The following is a 26,874-nucleotide window of genomic DNA, read 5'->3' as shown; positions in this document are numbered from 1 at the left end:
AACGCACCAGCCCTACGGGGAACTTTTTGCGGCTCCCAGCAGAACAAAAAAAAAAAAAAAAAGGAAGAGCTAGACAACTGAAAGGCTGTTTCGGAACTAAATTACGTAGTCCGACAACGGTTATAATTTCTTTCTTCCTTTCTCTCCTTCTTTTATATCTCTTCCAGTGCGTTCTCTTTTGAGGGGGCCCCCTTAGGGACCACGCGGGCGCGTTTTTCCTTCTCTCTTTCATTCCTCGACGTCGACTTTGGCAAATTTCTGACAGCGTTTTTGACAGAGCGAAGCCAATGGAAGTCGTTCTTTTCAAAGCAACGCCGAGGGCACGCTATGTAGGAAAGAGCAAGAGTTCGGTTCACACAGGTGGAGCTGCTGGAATACAATAACGAAGGGGGGGAACGCTTTGAGCAGAGGGAGAGGGTGATGGAGGAAGTTGTGTACGGACGTTTTGGATGGCGATTCACGATTGCGTAAGATGACCTGAAATTACATATGTGCTCTAAAACCCTTAATGTTCGTCAACATTTGGAAATTTCGAACAAGATAACTTTGCGAGCACTTCGAAAGCTGTGCTGGAATCGCAAACTTCATTCTCCTCGATGAAAGAAGATGTGGTAATCCAGAAGGTGTGGATTCGATCCCTACAGCTGGCTAACCTTTTCAGTGACTTTCATCTTTCATCGTTGATTTGTTAGGCAATTCGAGGCTTTGTTTGTATCTGTCCCTTCTATGTTGTTCCAGCCTCAGAACATCAGTTTCTCTCTTGTTCATTCTCCTCTCTAGTAGGCACTTGAACTGCTTCGCAACACTGGCCCCTGAAATGCCGCTTTTATTAAGTGCGGTACGTGAAGTCTTGTGCTTATCGCGAAGTTAGTCGATCAAGCCACAAATTTTGCTATCCAGAATTCGCGAATCTTAGTGGCCGATAATACGTGTCCTGCGTTCAATTCCCGAAAAATTACGTAGACGCGAAATTAAACGTTTTGCAGTCTGCCTTGTGAACCATCCATGTTTCCACAGCAGTACGTACTTCGTTCACATTTAAAACAATGACGAAATGATTAGAAACAACGCTAAATTACGAAAGGTGCGCAGTACATTGGCGAAACCGTGTGATCGCGATAATTTCGTCAGTGCTACTTTTTGTAACCCAGACGATCTATATGGAGGCCTTGCGTTTATTCTATTTCTCGTTCTACATTTTTGTCTTTTCTTCCTTTTAATGAGGAGTGACGTATAGTATCGATTAAGTTCAACCTTGCGGCAGGTGCATCAATGGTAGGCGCACCCCGTTTCCAACCCCCTCTCTCCCTCCCTCCCTCCCCCGAGTCTTCGTCGCAGCTTTAGAACGAGTACACTGGGTGCGCCTTAACTTTGAGCTTTACCTCTCCCCTCCTTCTCTCTCTCTCCCTCCTCGAACGAACCTAGCTTTCTTCACATTCAGCTTCTTCTCGGTGATATAAACCCCCCTTTCCCTGTGTTCCCCTAATTGCCAATCGTTCGCATCGCCTGGGAAGCAGCACAGGTGCGTCTCTTTGCCTACTGGGCCCTCAGAAAAACCAATAACAACAAATAGCGCGGGGAACTTAGCGCTGGTGGAATGCGACTATGATCCGCTTCGTACAGGTTTGACGAGTGCCATACACGCATTTCGTTATTATTATTATTATTTTCTTCGTCGTCTTCTTCTTTTCTTATAAGCCGGATAATTATGGTAGCCAGAAAGAGAACGAGCCTCTTCTTTGTGCTTCTGCCACTCCCTGCATGCATGTCCATGGCCTGAAATGGTGTACGGGGCCTCCTCTTCTTATACGTCTGTGTTCCTCTTAGTTGAATATGGATGGAGGGGGAAAGTGCCACGAACGATGCAAGGTTATGATTTCGCCGATTTGTTTAGCGGGAACGCTCAGCCGTGTTTCTCTTTGAGAATGGTGATAAGATTTCCGACTATATTTGTCGCTGGTATTTTTTTTGTTTTGTGTTCTCTGTCCTTGAGCGCTGCGCAGATCAGTGAGGACGGGCGAGGAAGTCACTTGTTTTGGGGGATGCTCTCGGACACCTTCGTGGAGCGACGTTGATCACTTTTGATGCGGCGGAAGGTCTGCCAGGTCGTCATTGTAGCATGTGGTTGTTCGCGAGCTCCAGTACAAGATATCAGATGTGATGCATGAAACAAGGCTGGCGTAACGGTGCAGATATAAAGGTAGATACGCTCCCTTGAGAGAAGCAGGAGTAATTGTACTCCTGTGGGTAATTGGAGTACAGATTTGCACGTAAGGTGTGTCAGGCTAGTGTGGCGACATGGTGCACGCGCCGCAGAGATGGACTACGGATAGTTTGGACCAGCTGGGGTTCTTTTGGCGTGCGCAGGAAATCTCCGACACACGGTCAATCCCCATCATTGCTACTATCCTCGACCGGGATCGAACCCGGGGTCTTTAGCTCAGTGATCCAACACGTTACTGATTGACCTACCTTGTGGACTAAATGCATTGCAATAAGCGTTAGCGGTGCTCAATGCGCGCAAGTTTATGCGAAGGTCAGGAAGGACTATTTGTCAGTGCTTGCGAGCAAACATCAGGGTCAGGGCAGTAAAATGGAGAGTAATTGCAATCCAGAGGACTTGAAGCTGTAATTGCTTCCCATATTTGCATATTCTATAGAGTGTAAACATCGGCGGATATCTTAAAGCCCAAGCTAAGCTAGCTTTACCAGTTTTAAGTTTTTCCTGGCGAGATTCACGTGGGCTCTCATCCAGCTCGTTTTGGACGGATATGCTATTCCTACCAGGTGGATAATAAATTTATTTGAAAATGTAGCACTCGTGTTGTACCACTCGCGAAACGTCAGCCTTTCGGGCTATCTTACGATGAGTCCGCTGGTTGTTATCTGTATAGCAGAACCCCCTGCCTTCGATTTCTGTTTGCGTTGCCGACGGGTGTACTCCGTCTCGTCTCTGTTAGCTTTACTCGAATCTGATTTTTGGAAACGAACGACCCTGACGCGTCCACGCGCGAGGAAGGTCAGATCCAGACTGCACGCACCAATCTGAGCTCTCCATAGATGTGCATCTCGTGGAATGCGACGTCACCTAACATGTAACCTACGAGACGGAGGCCGCGACAAGCAGGACCGAGCTCCAACGTCACTCCTATCTGTGGGATGCATTCTCAGTTTTAAAACCAAGAGAGACGAGAGAAAGGAACGGACTTGTGCGATCGCTCTCCCGGCGCGCTCTTAAAGTAGAGCTTCACCGCATGGCACCCTGAATGCCAACCATTGCACAGAATGATACCATTATTACAGCTGATTTGTGGAAAGCGCGGGACGTACGCCTTTTTGTGACAGTAGACGTAGCTGCATAATATCCCTCTTACACGGCAATCTTCAGTGATCACTGAGACTTATTGCCATTGAACATGCAGGTTGCGCCACCTAGCGTGTAACATGTCAACCTGTCAGGGAGCATTGGATCCCATGCTCTCTGACAGGTTGACACGTCACACACTTGATGGCGCTACCCACATGTTCAGTGGCCATTAGTCTCAACGATCATTGAAGACTCCCGTATAAAAGGGGTATTATGCAGTTAGGTTAACTGTCACAAAAAGGCGTACGCGTTCCGATTTCAACAGATCTTGCGGGATAATGGTTAGCTAGGAGCGTCTTATGCGGTGAAGTTCTCTTTTAATGGTCTACTGACAAAACCCATCGGCACCGACAACGACCTCCCGGAAGCGCTCGCGCATGCACACCATGAATTGAAAGACACGTGCCCCATATAGTCGATCCCTTTCGACGTATATTGGCTTCGACCAGCGAGCGTTCAACTCATCAGCCAAAGTGGGTTCTCCGTCCCTTTCTTTGAAGCGCTCTTGTTTCTGAGTGTTCCATCGAAGTCCCCCTTGGGGATGGCCGGATTAATACGTCAAATACTTTGACACTCCTCCGGACGATGCTTTTCGGGACGATTGCTTCTCCCTTCATCCACGGCATCCCTGCATGCGTATACATGTGGCCCTCCCCCTACACATCTGTATTGATGTATTTGTTTTTGCGCCGTTGATACCACTCCGCATTGAAAGATATGCTTCTGCGCCAGATATTGACGTTGTTTCTGGATGTTGAAGCGTTCTGTGCGGTTTTCGTTAGATAACAACCATGGTTCCCACTGGTCTTTGAAACTCTTGAATACCCTGGAATTCGAAAATGCCGTTTTCAAGGTCTGAAAAACATGGCTATTTTTTTTTTTTTTTTACAGTCCTTGAAAACCCTAGATTTTGCAAATCTTTTTCATGTGCAAATTACGCTTTTCCGGAGTCAGAACTGTAGCTTCGAAAGCACAGGAGTGAGCACTCTTTATTGGAATAGGAATGGGCAGCAAACAATGAATAGCGCCCTCTATTCTATTAATATTTTTTTTCTTTCTGTACTATAATCTTTAAAAATTCGGTAGTTGTCAGTCGCATCTGTGAAGTGATAATGTGTGTCCATGTATTCTCTCATGTGATAACTGTAGCTTATAAATATTTCTGCAAAATCTTGAAGTCGTAAAGTGTGTTTTACGCCCCGGACAAAATGACGTCGGAACCTCAAAAAAGTCCTTGAAAAACCCTCGAATTTTTGTTACAAAATTCACCGGGAGCCATGAACAACAGGTTATTCTGCAACGCCAACTGAATCCCACGTTTTATTTGACGTTCGTAATTCGGCGAAGTAAACAAAGGCCTCCTGAGCAAAAGGTGGAAAATACACAAAATTACCAAAATCGGGATATGTGCCGAGGAGTATTTTCTTACGGGTGCGTACAGGTTGCTACGCAGAGAGTAACGTTCCCTCGACAGTAAGGGGAAAAAAGGGGGGGGGACACAAGATGGAACACGAAGTACACAGAACAAGACTCCAAACCAATAACCAGTAAATAAAGTTTATGTCGACAAAGTAGCATATACGGGTTGTTTCGCCTGTGACGCACAGTGATTTTGTTCGGAATTGTGAGCGTCTATGTATATCTATAATGACCTCATTGCCTGTTGCTTTTTTGTTTTGCTCTCTTCTGCATCGAGTTGTATGAGAGCTGGATGAGTTAGCTTCCTGTTGTGTTCTCCCCCTATGTAATGCCTCTTATAGGCAACTAAAGTATTTAAATAAATAAATACATCGGCAAGAAAGGGTTCTTCACTTCCTTTCTTGTCTTAGCAAATGCGACCCTGCCGAAAGGAACTTTCACTGGTGGTCGATGTTTGGAATCCTCTGTGTACTTCGTATTCTGTCTCGTGTCTTTGTCGTCGTAAAGTCCAAAGGAAACGTTACCTTATTCGAAACCACATCAGTTGGCTTTGTATGCTACTTAAATGTTCAGTGTTACTGTATTGAGGGAAACGATTCCAAGGTAACGGGTTCGTGCACGGCCGAGGACGACGGCAGTATGGCGCCTCCCATGGTCACAGTTACAGTTGTTGCACTCACTCGAGGCACTGAAATCGCGTCGTCTTTTGACCTACCCCATACATACTTCCAATAATTAGGATAAAAATATTGTGAACCTTATTCGAGGGACTGTTGCCGCGCGAACAGTTTTGCTGGTGTTGATACTCACGTAAAAAAAAAAAAAAAGAAAAGATGGAAGCGTGTGCACCTACATAAGAGCGTATAAATAGCACATCCAGCGCCGGGCAATCCCACCAGCATCGGGACAAGAGCACAACAAACTCCGGCTTTACTTGCTTGTGTTCGGGAACTTGCCATTCTCCTAGATTACTTCTCCGCTGCTTTCGCCTTCTTATTTTTTTGCCCCCTCTTTCCTTCTACTCCTAGTAGGCTTATTTATACGTGTATTTATGTCTGAGGCTCCGCTCCAACAAACTTTGCCTGGAGTTTTCCATTCGCCCCCTCCACCATCTTCTGGTTTTCGTTGTCGTCTCACCGACTGTGAAAGGAAGCCGGTTTTGATTGGATTGCGTTTTAAAGCATCGCCCCGGCGGCCGGCAACCCGAGTCGGAAGGAAAATCGTGTCCTCGCTGACTTTCTTCATTTCCATTTCATTTTCCGATGGGTTGAGAGGGCCCCCCCCCCCTGGTTCATGGACTGCTGAGCTGGCGTTTTGGGACGTATATATATAAAACATGGCCTATGCGCGTTTTTTGAACCCCTCCACCCCCCCCCCCCCCTTTCAGCATAAATACACACGGACTGTCCCTTCTTTTCCTTGTTTTCTTGTTTTTCGTGAAATACATTGGTTGACAGGGAAGGGGGGACGGGCCCACTATATCTTCTCGTCCGCACTCCATATCGTGTCCACACAGTCTGAAGTTGATGCTGCGACGTTGTGGTAGACATGCGGCATTCAGGCTGGCATTCGTGGCACCGAGCATTTTGCTCTTAAAAATGAGTTCCGTGTAAGGATCTGAGGGTGGAAACACCGTGTCACGCTCACATGTTCACGGTTTAAAGAGGAACTGCCGCCATTCTAAAAGGGGGCTATACCAGCGGCATGGCCTATAGCGCTCTTGAGGCGCTCTGCTCGTTGGTGGTGGCCAAGGTCGTGCTTAAAGGTACTGTAAAGCAGCAGGCAATCTGCTAATATTGGCAGCGGCATTTGAAAGCTTATTCCGAAAGAAATCTATACTGCAAATTTTATATGCGACAGAAAACTCTAAATATTTTTCCATCACGACTGGAATTGCCATGAAAAGACGCGGGGCGACGTCTGGTGGGAAACAATCGCCTATTCGTCGAGCAACAGCGTTACATGTCCCCATCCCTCTGTCGGCTAAGTCAGAGGCTAAGTAGCCGGCTTCATCAACTTTCGTTGAGAAGTTTGTTCAAACGAGATAATGCCTGACATATATTCTCTCAAAATGCTAGAACATTGGTACATCGCGGAAATGAGTAACAAACTGTCAGCAGAATCATCATGAGAGTCACCTACGCAAAAATGCACCACGTCCGGCAAGCCGACGTGGTGGTGGTAGCGACCCACAGATGTCGCTGTACGCTCCCATAGTTATTGGCATGTTTATGTTCATCGCCGTACATGGAGGAAACTGCGGACTTCGTGCCGGGTCTTAGACACAGGGTTGCCCGCAATATTGAATCTGACTTTTCTAAAAAACTACGATGTGGATTTGAACGAAATTTGTGGCGTATATATACCGAGCACCCAGGCTATCAAATGAGCCAGCAGTATAAAATTGTGTTCCTGCTGCTTTACAGTACCTTTAAGACAGGGAGGTGAGGGGTTTCAAATCCTACCACCGGCTGTGCTGTCTGAGGTCTTCCCTGGGTTTTCCGAAGACTTTCCATTCGAATGTCGGCACAGTTCCCTCTGAAGTCTGCCCAGGACGCGTACTAACCCCTCTCTCTGTTCCCAACTCTTTCCTGCTGTCCTCTCTCCATCTGTTCACATATATACGCCGCTCATAGCCAGAGTTGCTTCGCGGTGCTAACATGGAATAAAAAAAAAGGGGGACTAGACCGTCAGCAACGACAGTGCGCTATAGTTTCTGCAAGGTGTTGGGACTATATTTGCAATGCTGGTGAGAGTAAATTGTAGGATCAGGGGACTAAAATGTGAAGTATTAGCATTGCGGCGGACTATATGAGGCGTAATTTCTCTCCCATGTAGAAAAAAAGAAATACTAAACTGCCTTTCAATGGGGAGCATACGACCGCGAAACTCGACGCTCGGCACCAATCACAGAAAGCTTACCACGTCCAACGAAAGGAACCTCTGTTGACAACAAGTTAAGACCTATATTGACGCCCAAACATTCGTCACTGCTACACATTGATGTTGTACTCCATACGCCCATTGCTCTTTTATAAATACTACCTCATTTCCGCCCTGTTTATGCGTTACATCACGCGACTGCTGATCTCTCTTCGCGAGGAAAGGTTTTTAATCCCACTGCGAGGGGATGGTTCCCGCGTGTAGTGGGGGTCACGCGGAGGGAGGACCTCGGATACGCACATCAAACCCCACATCGACATATTCGAAGGGGGGGAAATGCAGCAGAGTGGGGGCACGCCAGACGAGGGACGCGAGCATAGAAAGCACCAGCAGGATCCTAAAATGAACAACAACCCCCGAATAACAGTGAGAAAAACAAAAACAAAAAACTGCGAAGGGAAGTTTTGGGTGAATTCAAGATGGCTTCCATTAGCCTTTTCGGACGTCTCCTCGTTGAATCAATGCACTCTTGCTTCGCTTCCTTTCTCATTCAAAGTGTATGGAGAAAGTGCTTTTCGTTATATTAAAACGAAGGCGATAGAGGATTGCTATATAGCGGGCGAACCCCCTCTTCGACCGAGCGTTCTGGATTTAGCCCTTTGGAACGTTGGCGAGTCCCCCGCCGCTGTCGTGGCGGTGCCATAGACCGCCGCCGGAGACCTTCGCTAGATGGGCTTGTCTGTGCCCAATGAACGAGAAGCTTCCGCTGTTGTAGCGGGCTTTATGAACCGTCTTATTGTTCCCACTGTTTCGTGCTTTGAAGCGCGTATGCGTCGATGATATGTTGTACCTCCGAGAGTATAATGTATTGTACTCCCGTCATGGGAGCTTGTTGCGTGTCATAAGTGTCAGGGCGTATAGGACAGGGACGTGTGTATAATGTGTGCTTCATTGTCTGCATTTCAGCGGCGGGAGCATCGGCGTACAGTATGGTGCCCACGACGCAGGGTCAACAGGGTCAAATGATTAGTCCGCCCCCGCCAGGGGGACCACAGGACTCCATGTACAACATGAGCATGAATGGCGGAGACTCCTACCAGAACGCCCTGGGCCCCAACGTGCAATCGCAGGTAACTTTTTATACATTCTCATCCTTTTACGAAAATAAGCGCAACGTTAAAGCTGTACTAGTGCTGGAGATAGTTTCTGTTATGTGGGGCACAACGACTATACCTTGGCTTGGAAAGTCGCGTCGTTCTAGTTCCGTGTGACATCACGTTTTGGAAAGAAGCTGCATCGAGACACGAAGCGTTCAGTACCGAAAAAATAAATAAAAAAATAGAGCGCAGCTACAACGTTATAATGCTTCGCATTATCACTCTTTAATTTGGTGGTTCCAATAGGTCAGCACAATAGGTGAGGGAACAGCCTGTTTTATAACTTAGGTAACCGGCCTCGAAATATTCGATCAGATCGAAGCCCCCGTTTACTTAAGTGTCTTCGCTGTGTGATGCGAGGACATTCCTGTTGAAGAGGACAGTCTTTGCATGACAGCATTTGTTTTCTTTGGCATTGTTCTTGTTTTGCGGTACCGCAGTCTGTAGACAAGCTCGATTGTTCTTCATGCGAAGCTTCATGGATGTCCTATAAAATTGTGACACATTGAAACTTGGGGGAGTCGTGCATCATGCTGTAAAATTGCTGTCCTATTTGGGCTAGAAATCGTACCCCCCAGCTCTGTCCGATCCGTGAGATTTACCGGTTCGTAAGAGCTACAGCCATAGGCCCTAGCTACGCCCGAGATCGGTAGGTCACGGGCATGCGCACTGATATGCAGGTCCGGATTTTCTTTGTGCTCGTGAGTAACAATGGTTCTGATAATTCCACCACTGCCTTAAAAACATTTAATAAAACGTAATAAGTAATAATAATGATGATGATGATGATTTTGGTACGATGTCGTGATGCTGTTCCCAAACTCCTGAGAGCAGCAGAAAGCAAATGTACCGATTGATGCTCACAGTTTGCAAAGCTGGGTTACCATTAAGGAAGGCGCTATGTCACGCGGATTAGCAACGTTTTAATCATGTTCATTTCCTGCCTGATACCTCTGAAACGCACGTTGTTCGCCGACGCAGTTAATAAAGTTGTCTATACGAAAGTGGTATTTAACTCACGACAATACTGTCAATTCTTCCGTCAGGACAGTCGCGTCATCACAGGATGACCGGGATTACTGTTAATGTAGCCAAAGACAGTCGGCCACCTTCTGGGAGTATATGTCCCCATATATGTGTATCTGAGTAAAGTCATTACATAAGCGACCTTCTGTAGGCCTGTGCGAATATTCGAATTTTTTTAATACCGACACGAATAATTCTATATTCGATCCGATTGCTCAATCGAATACGAAATTCGAATCGAATCGATGTTTCTTGCAAACCGAATATATTCAAATAGTTGAGAATCCGCGTCGGTATAGGACCTATAACGGCTCAAGGGAGTGCAGAAAACAAAAGTAACCGCTAGTCATATTCCGATCCGTATGAATATGTCGCGAATACGTGCTATGCATATGTTTATATCACTCTACATGCGCTGCATATGTATCCGTTCCGTTTATACAACTATTGGCTTCGTATATGCCTTTGCTAACAGCAACAACAACTTTATCGTAATGATGATGATTGGAGAGTTTCATCGCCAGAGGCATGCATTGTTATGCATCGATTCGCTTCATATTTTTTTGGCTTTAAGATGATTATTCGCGCACGCCTAATCTTCTCCCAAACGAGGCAAAATAAAATGTACGCAGCGTACATAGACAGAAGCGACTCATGTCGTTTGTAACTCATGGAAGTGTACATCATTTATTGGAAGAGGACAACAAAAGATGAAGAAGAACCGCCTGGTTCCTTTTCTGCGTGTAACTTTCGCTGTCTCCCTGAGCTCAAAATCCGCGTTCTTTTATTATTTTGTTCTCTGGGACCGCGTCTTCCACGTTTTATCCGGATCGCGGCTCTTGTTGCTGCAACTTGAACCGCACCAGCAACGAACTGCGAGGACAGCCATCGTGAAGAAGCAAGTAACCAACCTAGAAAGAAAGAGGACAAAAGCAGCAAGAGTGGAATGTAGTAAAAAAAAACGGAGGAACCAAAGCGGAAAGCCAGGCAAAGTCTGGAGAATCAAAGCTGCTTAGCGGTGGCTCGTCGCACGTGCTGTTCCTCCTCTGCAGTACATCATCATCATCTCGTCGTGGGATAAAAAAAAAAAAAAAGCACGTATACAAATAAATAGGCTGGCGTCTCTTCTTGCCAACACGGCCTCTGGGATTATCGCAGCCACCGCGGCTCTGGGAAACCCGGCGCCTGTTAATCCGGCCGGCGCGCGCTTCGCGTAGAGCTCTGCGGGGAAACTTCTCCTTGGAAGGCTTCTAACGAGAGTTGTTGTTCTTCTTCGGTCGCTTCGTGTTATCTGGGAGCTTGTTTACGCTTGTTTACACGCGCCATTAGGCGTGGGAGGTGTCCTCTTGCGGGGGGGAATGTACGATTTTCTCCTTGTGAGTGCAAAAGAAAAATGTTCAATCACGAATGGATTAAAGTAGCGCAGAAGTCATTTTTAACGGCCTGTTTTCTTCCTATAAACCCGTTAAGTAGGCCAGTAAGATGCACCATGAGAAGTAATTCACACCACAGAGTCATAATTACCGTAATTATAAATCGAATTTAAAGTACGCCGCAAGAAGCGACCGTGCGCAACGGTGGTGGAGAGCAGTACCAGCCTGTGATATGCCTGCGACCTCGCGCCGACGCTACAGGGTCCGCGCTCGCTGATTGGTTCAGAGAAATGTCGTCTGCTACTTAGCGGTCGTCTACTACTCGGCTGTTCGGGGCTCTGAAAAAGCGTTGCTCCTGGCTCGGTCATGATTCGGCCGAAATTCGGTTCAAACCCGAAATCGTAACTTTGGCAGTGCATTTGGGAGAGGGTATATCCTGTCCCCTATGTAAAATTCCCGTAAGACAACTCCCGAATTACTTTTTTCCTGGCTACGAAACTGCAACACCCGCACATAATCTGTTTACGATGTTTTCCTTCTTTGGTTTCTATGACGTTCGTCTTCTTTGTGAATAGTTCGGCGGAGGACAAACCATTGTGAGCTTGCAGTCATATGTAGAAGCATAGAAAAACAGGTAAATACACACACACACACACAGAATGGCACATGCCCATAGAAACAGTTTAAAAAATAATCTCGAATTGATATTCCATTTTGAGTGTCATTTTGCCGTCGCTTCCGCCGCCATCGAACTAACGAGAGGCTTGTCTGTCCCTCGCCCCTTAGCTCTGCCAGAATTTGGAGACTTGGGCCTGAGCCGGCGGCCTGCCAGGGCTCCCGAGAGGAACACGTCCCCGCTCCTCTTTGTAAGACACCTCTTGCTTTATTCTCATTCCACGTCTAGAGCTACTCAGCCGGAACTGATCTATTTCGCTGACCGCTATATATATATAGGCGGGGTCTGTCAAAAGTAAACTTTATAGCCAGCACGGCGAGATAGTTTCAAATAAGTTTTTGTCACCTTGATACGAGCCATGGGTGTGGGATCGAGTTTCACGCGTAGACTTCTTCTTCGACATTCGTCCTGTCTGAATTCTGCAGATTAGGTTGAAACTCTAGAACTCTGATCATAGGAACAGTTTGAAATAATGTCAGGTAGTTGCGACCGGTCCTGCTTCTCTGTCCATCACGCTTGTTTCGGTAAAGACTCGGCACACTGATCATTTTAGTCGGCTCGATGTTTGTGTAGCTAAAGAAAGTTGGCGTATCGAGTTCACTTTATGCACACGACACGATCCGTCACACTTTTCAATCACACTTTTCAATCACACTTTATTGTGAGGTCTCTGTCTCTCGCAGGGAGTCATTTCGATGTACCCATGGGACTGCTATTCGTTCGAGGTGTTCCTTGCATTGTGGTGCACTGCTTTTCTGTTTGCTGTGATTGTTGTGTTCATAGCAGGACAGTTTTAGCAATGTATATAATGGCACGTCCACCATCTAGACCGTGTACGATGAACATCGTGTTCGCAAGTTTAAGAAGGCGTCGTCCAGGGCTGAGTCGGCGTCTTTGCGCAGGATAGATGGGTTCCCTCTCGCTGCTCGTAGCGTTCTTCTCATTAGCACCGGCTGTAATCTGATTTGTCCCTTGTTGTTCTTGCTTTCGACCGAGAGCTGTCTCCTGCAGTAATGTCCTGATCCACCACAGTGGCGCTGCTTGCGCAAGGCAGTCCAGGCGACTGGAGGGAAATGAATTTGGCCCAGAAACGCCAGTGGCAAATCCCACTCTGATGGATTTGTTTCCCGGGTGTTTTTTCCTTCTGTCGCGGCGAGCTAGCTGGTTTCGCCTCTGGGCTTCCTCGGAATATTGCAGATTTTTTTTTGAAGCTGCGCAAAGTTTAACGTCGTCTGCTAGGTGTGATCGAGTTATCTTGATCAGTATTACCCGCTATAGAGCTGCTAAACTTGAGAGGGACCTGTTTTTTTAACGGTGCAATCCATGGTTGTTCTAGAATATGTTAAGGAGAATGTGTAGCCGTGCTATAGCAATTCCACGACGTGTGCTCGTGCAAGCGTCGGCAATACTAACATGTGGTGCAGTTAAAGGGCACGCGTTCCCAGTAAATACGTGTTGAAAATGTAAACTATATTACGTTGGTGAGTCAGGACAAACATTACATTTAATAGCGTTAGCGCTGTGTTACGAGTTATCTGTTCCATTAACGGTGAAAGGCTCGTGTAGTGTCGCACGCGGTAGTGCACGGGGGAACTGGCAAGTACATGTTTCGATGCTTCAGAAACCACTCATTATTTCTCAGTATCGGTTCAAATATATTAGTAGTTTGCTTTTTGTTTGTTTCTTGGAGTAAAGTGAAGTTTGTGCTTGCCGTGTGGTGTATTTACTTTTAGTCCATTCGCCCAACAGTGTTTTTTTTTTTTTTATATCGTTTTCAAGGTAAACTTAGTTGTCTAATTGTAAATGTTTTGTGCCTCATAACTTCGCGTCCTTCATTATCCGGCACGCATATTGCATATAGAGAAGCGCGTGCCTTCCCCCTTTAGACGAAACAGTTCTAATCTTTGTACTCTTCTTCAACTTCTCCACCCTGCAACGTTTCAGGCTATATTCGGAGCGATTGCGACTGTCATTACTGATTTTTACTTATTTTTGAACCAACCCATTTCGCGTTACATTCTGTAGATCGCGCTGTTTTCACGCGTACTGACTATCGTTGCAACAGATAACTGCAGCACATATTAGTTAGCCATTGAGCGAACCCTCAAAAGTGACGGCGCGAACGTGTGTGTGTTGTCCTGTCCTCTTTTTTGTAGCGGGGATCCTGAACCGCAGATCCACATCTCGTGTGTTTCTCTTTCCCACAGGCACACTTAGCGTCGCCAGCTCCCGCCCATTTTCGAAGCGAATTCTTGTAAAGACTTTCGAAATTCTGCGTCGTGCGTGTACGAAGAAGTCGACGACGGACTCTCTTCTGCGGCTGCTTCCTTGCGTTCATCTTCACCGAAGTCCACTATAGGCGAGCGGACGCCTGAACGTGTCTACTGCAACGTGCCACAGGATGTTGTAAAGACATCCCCCCAGGATGTCTCCTCCTTCTGCGGACGACGAAACAGATGGAACGCTCCAACACGACATGCTTACGAGCACGATGGCTACGCCTGCTTGCTTTCCGAGCAGGCTAAGGGGTCCACACGCGCTACACTTGAAACAACGGAGGAGAGGGAGGAGGCGGCATATCGGTTTTCACTGGAGGACAAAGAAGTGCAGTCCAGGCAGCTAACCTGGACAAACCAGCAGGCTGCAGCACTCCAGGCGAGCAAACGGCTGACAAATTTCTTCGAAATTCCACAGTGTTCATCTATGGCATACCTACATTTCAACGTTGAATCAACGAAACGCATCTGATTTGGAATCCGTTTTCCCAGACGGAGAAACAAATAAAGTGCTACCAGCATAGCCCGGCCCGCGGCTATGTGTAACCCGTCTTCGGCACCCTTCGTCAGATGGATGTCGACTGAGTGGTGTTCCTGCAGATCTTGGCGATTGGAGACTGCGATATGCCGTTCGTCTCCCTCTCCTTCCTCCAGGACTGATACGGTGCCATATTACTTTGTATCATCCTGCCCTGCATCGCGATGATTTTTGGGTGGCTCTCCGAGCTGTCCAGTAAGCCCCTCTGAAGAACGAACAAGAGCTACGTTTTTCAACAGCAAGTCGGCAAGTTCGGTGTTGAATCTCAGCAACCAGTGCTCATCGCGGGTCGTCGGCGTCGTCGTCCCCATCTTTCGCATCATCTACGTCACGAGATATGCGCGCTTCAAGAGGACGAAGCCGTGAGTGAGCCTCATCCTGGATTGTGGACGGTCGCTTGCGGAGACTTCGGGACAACCGTCGGAAGAACATTCGCGGGTGTGAACGCGCGTGTGTGTGTGTGTGTGTGCGCGTGCGTGCGTGCGATGTGTGTGTGTGCGTGCGTGCGTGCGTGTGTTTGACACATCCCTCATGATCGTCACTTTTGAAACTGTCGCTGGTTATTGTAAAATATAACGGGACACAAAGGCCGGACCGTGATTTTACTGCGATGAATTAATTTAACCTATTTTTTACTCCTGGTTTTCACCATGATGTACAGTAGGTGGATGTAGACAGGATATCTTTTTATTTGGCTCTCCCCTCCCACCCGCCTTTTTGGACAGGATCGATGACGAGGACTTTGACGACTGGTTGTGTAACTTTGTGTTTTTCGATGGAAAGATTCTCGTGAGTGGACAGTGGGGTCGGCACTCGGTGTGCCGCATTTACGGACGCCCGTCGTTCGGTGTTTCGGTTTGCCAGGGTGGTTAATGTGAAATTGTGGTTTGGTTCACACGCGGTTTTGGGGTGCTGTCACTCGGAAGGTGGCATTTTTGCGACAAAATGTACATATGTCTGTATGGAGAATGGAAGTCCCTTTTCGGTTGTTATTTTCTCATGGATGGACCCCCCCTTGGAATGGCAACACCACGTGTGGCCGTCTAACCCCATTATGTCATTTGTTGCTGACGTAGGAACTGTGTAAAAAAGACGCGTTGGAGTTCCACAGAAGCATGCGTTTCTAGGTTTCGCTGTCAAATAAACGATGGACTGGCTAAGTATAAGCTGTGTGGCTCTTTAGCTGTGTGCCTATTCTTTTCACGCCAACAAGCACAGCTCTCCATGCAGACCACTCAGGCTCAACTGGCATGGAACACAACAACGTAAGTCACATGAGCGACGTTCCCACGGAATGTTCTAGTGGAAGAGACGACAAAAAAAAAGTGTTTTCGTGCAGAGCATTCACACTGATCAGGAATATCTGAATATCGGTATTCCGTAGCAGACGACACCGTCTGCGTCTTTTCCTGTCGTCTGCTGCGAACTATCTTGAGTCTGTGTTGCTGGATGTTCCAAAAATTAGCAGCTTCAACGCCACCAAGAGTAAACAAGGCCCGATCGTTCAAAAAGGCGTGACGTAATCAGTGAGAATCCGACAATCACGACGTGACCGTTGATACGACGAGCCGTCATTAGCCGCACGGCTAGCCAGTGGTAGCCACAAAAAGTATCTCTGTTTGCGATCGTCTGCTGCGATTAACTGAAGCAGACGACATCGTGACCCTATACATGTCCCCGTGGCGAAGGAGTGAGAGGAGTGCACAAAGCAGGCTTTCTGAATCTCGGTGGCGCTGGCAGCACACGAAAAGACGTGACGCTGAACGCTCGCGCGTCAGCAGAAAGCTCTGATGTTTTTCAGCTGGAATATTCCGCGGATTGTCGCTCGTGTGAATGCACAGATAAAGGCAGAGCGACACACTTTGACTAATCTCCAAGAACAGCGCAATTTTCTGACATTACATGTGTGAGAGGGCGGTAGGGCTTGTACAACCACCACTCGCGCGGCCTACGCTGTACTCTTTGTCCGAACAAACTTTTCGTACGTTGCAACGTCTCGAAGATGTATCTTCATAAGGAGACCATTTGACTGAAGGTGCGTATGAAGGATAGGGTCTATTCAGCAACGTACTGGCGAACCCCAACCCAACCTAACCTAACCCACCTATTTGGAACACGCGGGGAACGCTTCGCAGAAGTCTTACTACGAAGTCTAGACTTTAAACTCGAGTACCCAAACCAGTGTACCATGCCCAATTCACACCGAGTACCCCATATGGCGTTCATTACGCGCTCATCGCGGCTATTCGCCATTGTGATCATCGGCAGCGCACCTAGTGGTGTAATAATGAAATAAAGAAAAAAAGCCGACGAACAGAGTCCTCGTCTGCCGTCATAGCGAAAGAAAATAATTAGGCCCGATTTGGATCAAACGAAGAGAGAGGAGGAATAAACGAAAGTAACGGTAATTATTATCCGGCTCACTGTCTCGCTTTTGCTGCCTCCGTGCTTTGGTGGTTAATTCCATTTTCTCTCACGTTTGTATTTCTGCTATATTCTGGATTTGCTGCCTCTTTGGAACCGAGTTTTTCTCTTTCTCTCTCTCTTTTCTCTTCTTTTTTTTTCTTCTCGTCCTTGTGTTTTTCTCATCTCGAAAATGTTTCTTCCCCCTTTCCCCCCTTCTTTTTCCGTGTGGAGAGACCGTTTCTTGTACCCGTACCCTCTTCGTTTTTTTGTTGTTCTTTTGCTTCATTGCCAGATAGATGCGCGGGCGAAAGAAGATTAGCCGTACTGCGATTGGTCAGAGAATGCGGCGTTTCGTTTCGTCCTCCTCGGCGCGATTCGAGCGGGCGCCCAGGCTGAGCCACGCCCACTTTCTTCTCCCCCCCACCCCCCCACGTCTTTTTGGAATGTTTCGACGTTGCCAGACTTGCGCCCGCATGCGCGCCCTGTTTCTTCCGTCTCCGCCTCGCGGTTCTCGGCAACCCTGGGTCCTTCTAAAGAATCATTCCTTTTCCTGTGTGCACATTGGACCTTCCATTCCTCCTTTCTATGCTCGGCTCAGGGAGGCTAATGATAAGGCCGTGTTTTTTGTTTTTTTTTAAGAAAAAAAGAAAAAAAAACATGTAACGGGTGTTTCAGTTTTCCCTGTAGTGCGTGTGAGTCGCTGAGCGATTTAAATACACGCATCGCGCTTGTCTCGTTATTTTAAAACAATTTTACGCTGTGAGATATCTCGAAAGATAATCCCGTGGGCTGCAAGTTGGTACAAGACGGAAATGTTTCTGTGACGTAAGCATACATATGTTCAAGTAGTTGTGAGCCAGAAAAAGGTGCAGTTCAGGACTTCCAGGTGTGAAAGCCAAAACACTCGAGGTAACTCGCTCAGAACCAAACTTTGTGTGACACTCGTGGAGTTATCTTGATTGTCACAAAAAAGGCATACGCTTCAAATACGAAGCTCCTTCTCCAAATAACGGAACAGATAGTTCTATCATTCAGCGGCAATGGGTGTTGTGTTAAAGTAACAATCCGGACGTACCGTAAACCAAAGGTAATAAAACGATTTTTCACATGCTTTTTATCGTGTTCAGGTCACTGTACAAAATACTTCAATTCAATTGGCAGACAATTATTTATAATTTGAATCTGGTAGACAGCGGAGCTACAGCGCTGTGCCGCCACTATCGGTCGCTTCCCGTTTATGCTCTGCCATGCATTGAAGCCACCGACTTGACGTAAAACTTCTTGATCCCGTTTAATGATGGCAGTTGAAGAGAAGGCTCCAGCAATGGGATTCGAACCCACAACCTCTCAACTCATCCACTACAGCGTTGTTGATCACGCTTTATCACTTATCGAAACGATCTTCCATCACAATCTAAGAAGAAGAAAAAAAGAGAGTAACTTTAGTCCTTTCTGAGACTAGATGCATTGCCACAAGAAGTAGTTCCGTCCGTGACTAAATGCACAGGTGACTATTATGCGAAATTTAGTGACTACTTGCAGTGCTGGGAAGTAAATTTGATGGCAGGGGACTAAAATGGGGACTAGGGAAGTAACTGCAATTTGGGGGACTAGAAGCTGTAGTTGTTCCCGAATTTACTCCCCCTCTTCTTAGAGAGCACTTTTCGCGCACCTTTTGTGGCATCAGCAAAGATACCCTGGCTCATGCTAACGTCGTCATAAAACCGAAACAGGACATGTCTGTGATCGTGTCCAATCTTAAAATGGTACGTTGAATCCCCGCTCTGGTTTTTCCCTATTGGCTGCAATGGCTAACCATATCACCTTACGTCGTAATGCGTATATTGCACCGACGCCGAAACTATAGGAGCACTATAGGCCGCACCTGGTGGCGATGTAGTATAATTTCTCCGGCGGAGTAATCCGTTTATGATTGACGGACTTCATTTCACGCTGTTGTTAGGTTGAACGCGGGTATGTTAGTTTTTCTTGTGTATCTCGGTACTACTAAATTCCGTTGGTTGCACATGACATCTTGGTCATTTGCAACTTTAAAGGGAAACTCCGGGACAATCGGAAACTATTATAATGACTGTGTAAATAAGTTCAATTCATTTCTCCGAAATGAGAAATAAAGTTGGTTTGGCAGTCGAGGACTCGTTAGTTGCCTGAAGACCGGGGAAGCTCAAAACGAAACCGAAACTTCTGAACCTACCTCCTGTACCATGCGTGACGTCACCGGTATTCTGGTGCGTGCCACCGCCACCGTGTGTCTCGTCGGGCACGCGCCACATGGATGACCAGTCATCTGCTTCCTCGATTTCGGTTTTAAATATAGTGCTAAAAGCAAAACCTATAGAACGCAGTACACATGGAATGCCGGTGACGTGAGGCCCAGTGTTGTTGAACTGCTTTCCCGTGGAGGAACGCCTAATCGCTCGAAGGAAAATATTCCTTTTCGAATTATCTATGCCACTCGGGGATGAGAAATTGTATTAATTGAAATACTATACGGTACGGATTGATGTCGCCCTCCTTACTTCAACACATTTTTGGTGCGGAGTCACCCTTTAACCTGAAACTCAATCGTCAACAACGGACTGCCCCTTTAAAATGCACGCATCCCAATAACATCGCTTTCATCGATTCCCACCACTTCATTCGTTGTAGTCTCATAGCTTCGAGGTCCTCGTATACCTTATACGTCACCTTCACTTCCCTCAAAAGTTGCTATGTGGATTCCCAAGCGGCTCGATTTTTCTTCCGGATGAGTATCTGTTTTGTCGCTTCGTTAGACGAGCTGTGAGAAAAGGTTTCTCTTGCTCTGCGGGTCGTGTCAGGTTCACCCCTGTGCGTCTGGCAACCAGGCGGTAAGGAGACTGGGCGCAATAAAAGGTTTTTCGTGTGTTGGCATCCTCCTTTACCTCGTGTGTGCCATCAATCTCGCGCTCATGCATTATTCCCCGCTCAGTGACACCGTTACTTTTCTTTGACTTCTCGATTCCGTTCTGCTTAGGTCGGTGGCTTCGAAGTGCGAGTTCCGCTGGTGCATATAATAGTTGCAGTCCGGTATAGATGGGTCCTTTGGGCAGGCCCGTAATTATGTCTTTTCTCGTGTATGTCCATTGAACGGAACTCCTAGAAGTTCACCGTGTGACATAGTCTCGGCCGCAGGGAAAGGTAACTGAAACGGAAACCGGAAATGTAGCAGGTAACGGTAACAGAAAACAGTTTCGGATTTGGCACACTCTGCATGCCTGAAACAGAAACGGTCACGAAAATAATTTATGGTAATAATTGGAGTACTGCAGGAATCGAATTATTACAATCCTTTGCCGCGTCATTCAGATCAATTTATGAAATAAAAAGCTTAAGGAAGCGAACTAAAATAAAACTGAGGAACTAAAACTGAAATTAACTATCAAACTGGATCATACAAGTAAATAGTAGCATATAGTAAATAGGAATAGTTGGCGCATAAGCGCATGATTCCTGTACACTTATGGTGACTCGCAAGATCCAAGCGTGAATAAGATTCGTGAAAACCTTGTTCATATCAACTGGTCCAGGTAACCACGTATGTATATTTGGGTATGTATATTTCTGAATAGATATTGGCTGTTTTGCGCACATAATAAAGTCCTCAAAATAGATTTCAGAAAGAAAAAAAAAACGTAGAGGCATGAAGTTTTTTCGCGATCTCAAAGCTTAACAAAAGAAAAAGAGAGAAGAATGGAAAACAACAAGCGGGTAGTGGGGCGGTACCTGAAAACCGAAACGGACACGTCACGGAAACGAAAGCAACAACATTGGTAACGGAAACAGAAACAAATGGGGCCAGTAACGGAGGTGATAACAGAAACGAAAAAGATTTCGTCATCTTTCCATGGTCTCAGCCAACCACCATCCCGAATGACATTGTTCTCTCCCCAGATTTGTTGAAAACGGGAGGCCCACGCCTTTTTATGACACTGTGTAGTTACGTTGGTTGTCACAGAAAGGAGTACGCCCCTCGCTTCCCACGTATCGGGAGTGATAAAAGTGTCAGTTTGTACAATGGTTGACCTTCGGCGTGTTATATGCAGTGAAGTTCTGTGCAGAAAGTGAAGAGACACTGACACAAACACATTTTGTAAAAAAATATTTACGACAGTTTACAGTTGCTGAGATATGGACGTTTAGGACTGCCAATAGCAGCTCACGTGACTGAGTGGTTAAGGTAACCACCTTGCTGGGACTGAGGATGAGGTGTGAGCCCGGTCCGGATCCTTGCGCCAGCACTGCGTGTTTTTCCTGTGTTTTCCTCTGTCACTTCGACGTAAATATCGGCAGAGTTTTTCGTGAAGTCGTTCCAAGACACATGATCCCGCGCGAAAAATGTCGCCATATAGACCTCTCCCTGTCTGTAAACAAATGATGTCATAGTGTTCGACAGCGCCACCAATTTGGTAGAGTTGCACTACGCTCGAAGCTATAAGAGACGATCAAGGTCGCGCCCGAAAGCCAGGGTCTTGAGGGGATCACGATGGTCCCTGAAAGGGACGCGACCTTCGGTCCTACTTTTCTTTCAATAGGAGCCATCGAAGAAGTGTCCATTCGTGGAACCCAGCCCTCCCCTTCCGATTTGTTTCGGTTTCAGTCTGTCTACCAAGGTCATGATGACGTTTCTCGGGTAGAGGTCTATTGGCAGGCAGATCGTCCTACAATAGATCGCTCAATCCAACCAATCAACTTTGAAATCTCTGCAGTCTGTATACCTCTTCCAGGTTCATGATTATACCACGTCCCGTGCGTGGGTTGCTGGGTGATGCTACCCAGATTCGGATACCTTAATCGCACTATTTACCTTTTGTCACATGTCTAATCCATGCAAATCCAGTTGTGAAGCCCAAGAGCCAACATAGATCCACTGCAAGCCACTGCCCTTCAATCCTATGACGTCATCGCAAAAGGCCGCCTCCACGTAATGAATGTCCTTCAGTTGAGCGCAAAGTGTCACATATCATGGTTGGCGCGGAGTACGTTCCACAGCGAGAGATCAGCGTTGCGCGATGATGACAAATCCTGTGGAGATCATCATCATCATCAAGTACATACACGTAGGGCTTACCCATTGACGTCACCACTCCACGAGGCACTACTTCAGACACGCACCGCCAAAACATATGGGTCTGTCGAAGTTTTGGTTTCGCTTTTCCTTTGCCGCCAATCGCCATATAACTATTTAGAAAGACTTGGAAAATATGGGGAGAAAGAAAAGAAGGTATATTGCATATGTGATTGTGATATTCATACGTTACAATAATTTAGAAACACCAAAATGAACGGTGAATGCGAGGAGGGTGAAGGGTCAGGACCTACAAAATGGCAGCACATCCGACGACTGTGGCGCTCCCTTGCGAGTGTTGTCGTGGGAATAAACACTGTGCGGGGGCAGAAGAGAAGCCGGAGGTGAATGGCACGTTGCGAAGTAAAGCTGAAGCCTGTCGTTTGCCTGCAGTATATGTTGAAGATCTCCGTATGTAAAGTGGCCGACTGCAGCTGGGTTTGTGGCCTGCTCAATACGTGTGTGGGATAAGTCGCCATACATTCGGGACTCCTGGAATGCACTCTTGTTTGAAAAGTAACCGTATGGTACCATAAAAGTACCGCTCGTTCAACTACGGGGAAAGATAGCTCCGGGTGTCTGTCTGTCTGCACTCTTAAAACAGTGGGTTAAACATAACTGGAGTAGATTTACGCGTGGGGTGTCAGCCTAGTTGTGTGGCGGCTGAAAAAAACAGAACAGAAGTTCACCACATACGCAGACCGCCAACCATCGCACAGAACCATCACACACACCATCGCCGTTATCACTCCAGACATGTGGAATGTGTGGGGCGTACGCCTTTTTGTGGCAATTAACATTACTCCATAAGTGTCGCAAAAAGGTGTGCACATCCCGTTTTCAGCGAATCAGCGAGGAAAACGTTGTCATTCGGGATAATGTTTGGCTGGTGGCATGTTATGCGGTGAAGTTCATTTATGTTCTACTGTATTTGCGTCTTACATCCGTTTTTAGTGTGTAAAGTGTTACCGGAATATTAGGAAAAATCTTTCCAGGAACAGCACTGCAAGCAATACTGCCCCGCGAGCGTAAGACACGGTCCAGAAAATTGCCTCCCCTTTTCAACATTCAGAAGACAGCGTGAGTTTGTCGGTAGTGAGCGTCTTCAGAGTATGTCTGCGCGTCTCCATGTATCATTCGACGCACCAGTGACTGATCTCCTCTCGTCCTACGTCACATGAAGCGCATTAACGTCCACGTATACAGAGGTCAGGATTGGAAATATTAGTGAGTTTTAGTGTACCGTTGATAATGTTATCGTCTCTATCGCAACCAATCGCACTCGGGCGTGACTCAGAATCTTATCCACTGATTGGTTCCGGTTGATACGGTGAGATGCTAGCCACGTTATCAACGGTCTGCTAAAACTCTCTATTATAAAAAGGAATAACAAGTAACCGAAGAAACCAAACAAAGAAGAAACTGTGAAACGGTTCCTCGCTCTCCTATCTTCAGCGGAGCAGGCGAGGGTGAAAGCTCAGACAATCCGAGTGAATCATATTGGAAGAGGGATGAAGGAGGGGGTGGGTGGGGGAATTGGAAATAGGTACCGTACTGCATCTCAATGGGAGCAGGTTATGAATTCCTGATACCGCGGGGAATTAAAATCATTTCGGTGAGGAGGGGGACCGATGCATCGGCGGTGGGATTGTGAGATATGGCCCAGGTTACCGAGGGGAGCGCTTCCTCCTCCCCTTCCTCCTTGTTTCTTCGGCCACTGCAGAGCCAGATAAGCGCTGTGATAATCAGGAGCTAAGGTGAGTTACGCGAGCTCTGCCATGTTGGGAGGAAGGTATATTTCATTCCCGCGTTCTTCTCCTACTTCGTTAAAACTTTTTTTTTTCAAGTCTTGCAGAAACTGTGAGTTTTAGATCAAAGTTAGGGTCAGGAAAACTTGTTGAAAGACTAGTCCTTTGTTGGTGTAGAAAAAAAAATGGCTGCACGTATAATACGTATACATATATGAGACAATGGCATGTGAAATGTAGTGCCATTAAGAAGGCGTTTGAATAATGATGCCGTCATGAGGCTTGTGTTGTGTTTGTCGTTTCTATGTTTATTTGCCTCGTCCACGACAATATAACAATGCGAGTCCCACTGTAAAGACGGAGCTTCACCGCATTGCACGTTCCTAGCAAACCATCATCCCTGATGGCATCGATCTCTTCTCCGATGTGTTTGAAAACGGGAGGGGTACGCCATTTTTAGTGACACATATGCGGTTATGTTAGGTGTCACGCAAAGGCATATGCCGCACGCTTTCCACAAATCATGAGTGACAACGGTATCATCTGTTTCGCCTTGGTCGTGTTACGCTGTGAAGGATACAGTTATCGTTTGTGATTTGAAGAAAGAGCGGGGTACGCGCCTTTTTGTGACGAAGTAATATCATTTTGAAATGCTGTTAGTTTCGAATGCGTTCCCGGTAAGGTTATGTTTTTGGAGTGTGCAGTTTAAATAATAAAAAAAGCACGTCGAAGTGTGTACTTCTCCTATTCTCTAAAATCAGAACTTCGCCGTATAACACACTCCTAGCCAACCATCATCTCGTATGATATCGTTATCTGTTCGCATTTCAGTTCGAATCAGAAGCGATAACCCTGTCAGTCCTGGCAATGGTTGGCTTACAGCGTGCTACGCGGTGAAGTTCTGTTTTTAGAGTGTACGTCGCGAAATTGTGTATGGCGGGTAAAACGTCCGAAGGAGATGCGCATAGAAATGCGACGTAAAAACCACGACCCCCCACGTAGCTTCATAAACGTCCCGATTTATTCGCCTCTCCTCGACTCGCATGCAAATCGAATTATAAGCACATCCTGCACGCCATCGAGGACACTTTGGCGAAACAAAAGTTTGCTCCCAACGTGATCGTTGTCCGTGACAGTTTTCTCTTTCTTTCTTTTTTTCCTCCCACCCCGTTGAATGTCGGGAATAGAGCGGCGGCAGAATCACTGTTTACGGCCACTCTTTGGAAGCTTTGATCTACAACCCCATCGAAGGGCGAGCTGTCTTATCTACACGCAGTGTGCAACTAAGGCTTCGCCGTCTGAAGTCGATGTATTTTCGTTCCCATCTCTTCCATGGCTTACGACCTGAGAAGATCGGTGAAGGTGAGGCCGATAAAACGAGGCAATAAAAAAGGCCAGTTTGCACGGAGCTCCCGAAGGACCAGGCGAAAAAGAGGAAGCGCTGATCGCGCAGAGATTGGGCCTGGATTCGGCGCACGTTTCGCCGATATCCCGCTGCTGTCTTGAGCGCCAGGCAGGCAATCGGCTCCAGCAGCCTCCTGAGGCCAAACAGGGCCGGAACCCGGGCTGATTCCGGCACCGACTTTGGACGCCAACGCCGAGAAATTTATCGACACCGCTGCCCGTCCGGAAAGCGAAAGCAGGGGGGTATCGCCGCCTCATGGAAGTTTCTTCCCTCTAAGTGTGTCCGAGTCATGCAGCATGCGTCTGTCCATATACCCGGAGGAACGTAAGGGTTCGTTTCTGCAACCGTACTCTGTTAAAACGGAACTTAACAGCATAACACGCTCTGTGCCAAGCTATACACTCTTAAAAACAGAACTTCACCGCATAGCACGCTGTGTGCAAACCGTTGCCACGAATGATAGGGTTTATCGCTTCTGATTCGAGGAGAGAGGGGGCGTACGCCTTTTTGGTGGCAATTTGGATATATGAAAATTGACACAGAAAGGTGTACGCCCCCTCACTCTCTCTACGAATCAGAAGCGATAGCCCTGTCATTCTTGGCAATGGTTTGCGCACAGCGTGCTATGCGGTGAAGTTATTTTTTTAGAGTGTATACTGCGCTGAATGGTGTAGTTATATCGCTCCTGATTTGGGCGTACAGCCTCTTGTGGACAATTAACATACAACCAGATTGCCACAAAAAAGCGTATGGCCGCCATTTTAAGCAAATAAAGAAAACGGCATCAGTCTTCGCTCGTAGAAGAGAAGATCGCCCTATAACATGCTTCTATAGTCAACCATCATCCCGAATCGTTCCCTCACCTGATTTCTTGAAAATGAAAGGCGTGTGCCTTTTTTGTGGCACTTATGCAGTTACGTTAATTGTCACAAGAAGGCGTGCGACCTGCATGCTCCTAGCCAACCATCATCCCGAATGATATTGTTATCCTCCTTGATGAGAACACACACATCGTTATTTCCGATGATATTTTTGGAAACAGGAGGAGTACACCGTTTTGTGACACTTATACTGCCATGTTAATTGTCATAGCCAGGTTATCGGTTCGCATTTAAGGAGAAAGCGGGGCGTACGTCCTTTTGTGGCAGTAAACATATATACAGATTGCCATAAAAAGAGGTAACGCCTCCCATTTTCAACGAATCGGGAAAGAGAACGATATCGTTCTGTGCGGTGAGTGGTACGAAGCAACGTTATGTGGTGAAGTTTTGTTTTTAGAGTGGCTGTGCTCCACTCTCAAACACCTTCAAGGTAAACATTCTAGAAATCTCAGTTTACCTTATGTAGTATCGTACTGTTCTTACACTAACAACGCATATCGTCGTATGCAGATATCGTTGTAAGCGGATCACTCGTTCCTCGTAGAAACAACATGATGCCGGCGACCTGCGGCGACTGTATAGAAACACACACGAACTTTAACGCTTGGCTCT

The 26,874-nt window shown here is 46.8% G+C and overlaps 1 protein-coding gene across 5 annotated transcripts in view; it reads left to right on the top strand.

Annotated features, from left to right (window-relative positions):
- Positions 1–26,874, top strand: part of LOC135368291 (homeobox protein extradenticle-like) — a 295,445-nt gene that overhangs the window by 243,699 nt on the left and 24,872 nt on the right. For 3 of the 5 annotated variants that reach the window (XM_064601469.1, XM_064601471.1, XM_064601472.1), the window contains one exon: positions 8,636–8,799. In XM_064601469.1, the coding sequence (XP_064457539.1) occupies positions 8,636–8,799 (164 nt within the window). Of the gene's footprint in view, positions 1–8,635; positions 8,800–12,011; positions 12,092–14,108; positions 15,884–26,874 lie in introns of those variants that run through there. The other 2 variants (XR_010414738.1, XM_064601470.1) reach the window with 2 other exon arrangements.

The sequence above is a fragment of the Ornithodoros turicata genome, chromosome 9 (assembly GCF_037126465.1).
Source record: "Ornithodoros turicata isolate Travis chromosome 9, ASM3712646v1, whole genome shotgun sequence".
In the NCBI taxonomy this organism is placed as follows: domain Eukaryota; kingdom Metazoa; phylum Arthropoda; class Arachnida; order Ixodida; family Argasidae; genus Ornithodoros; species Ornithodoros turicata.
Note: the sequence above shows the minus strand (reverse complement) of the source record. Positions and strands in the feature narration are given on the sequence as shown.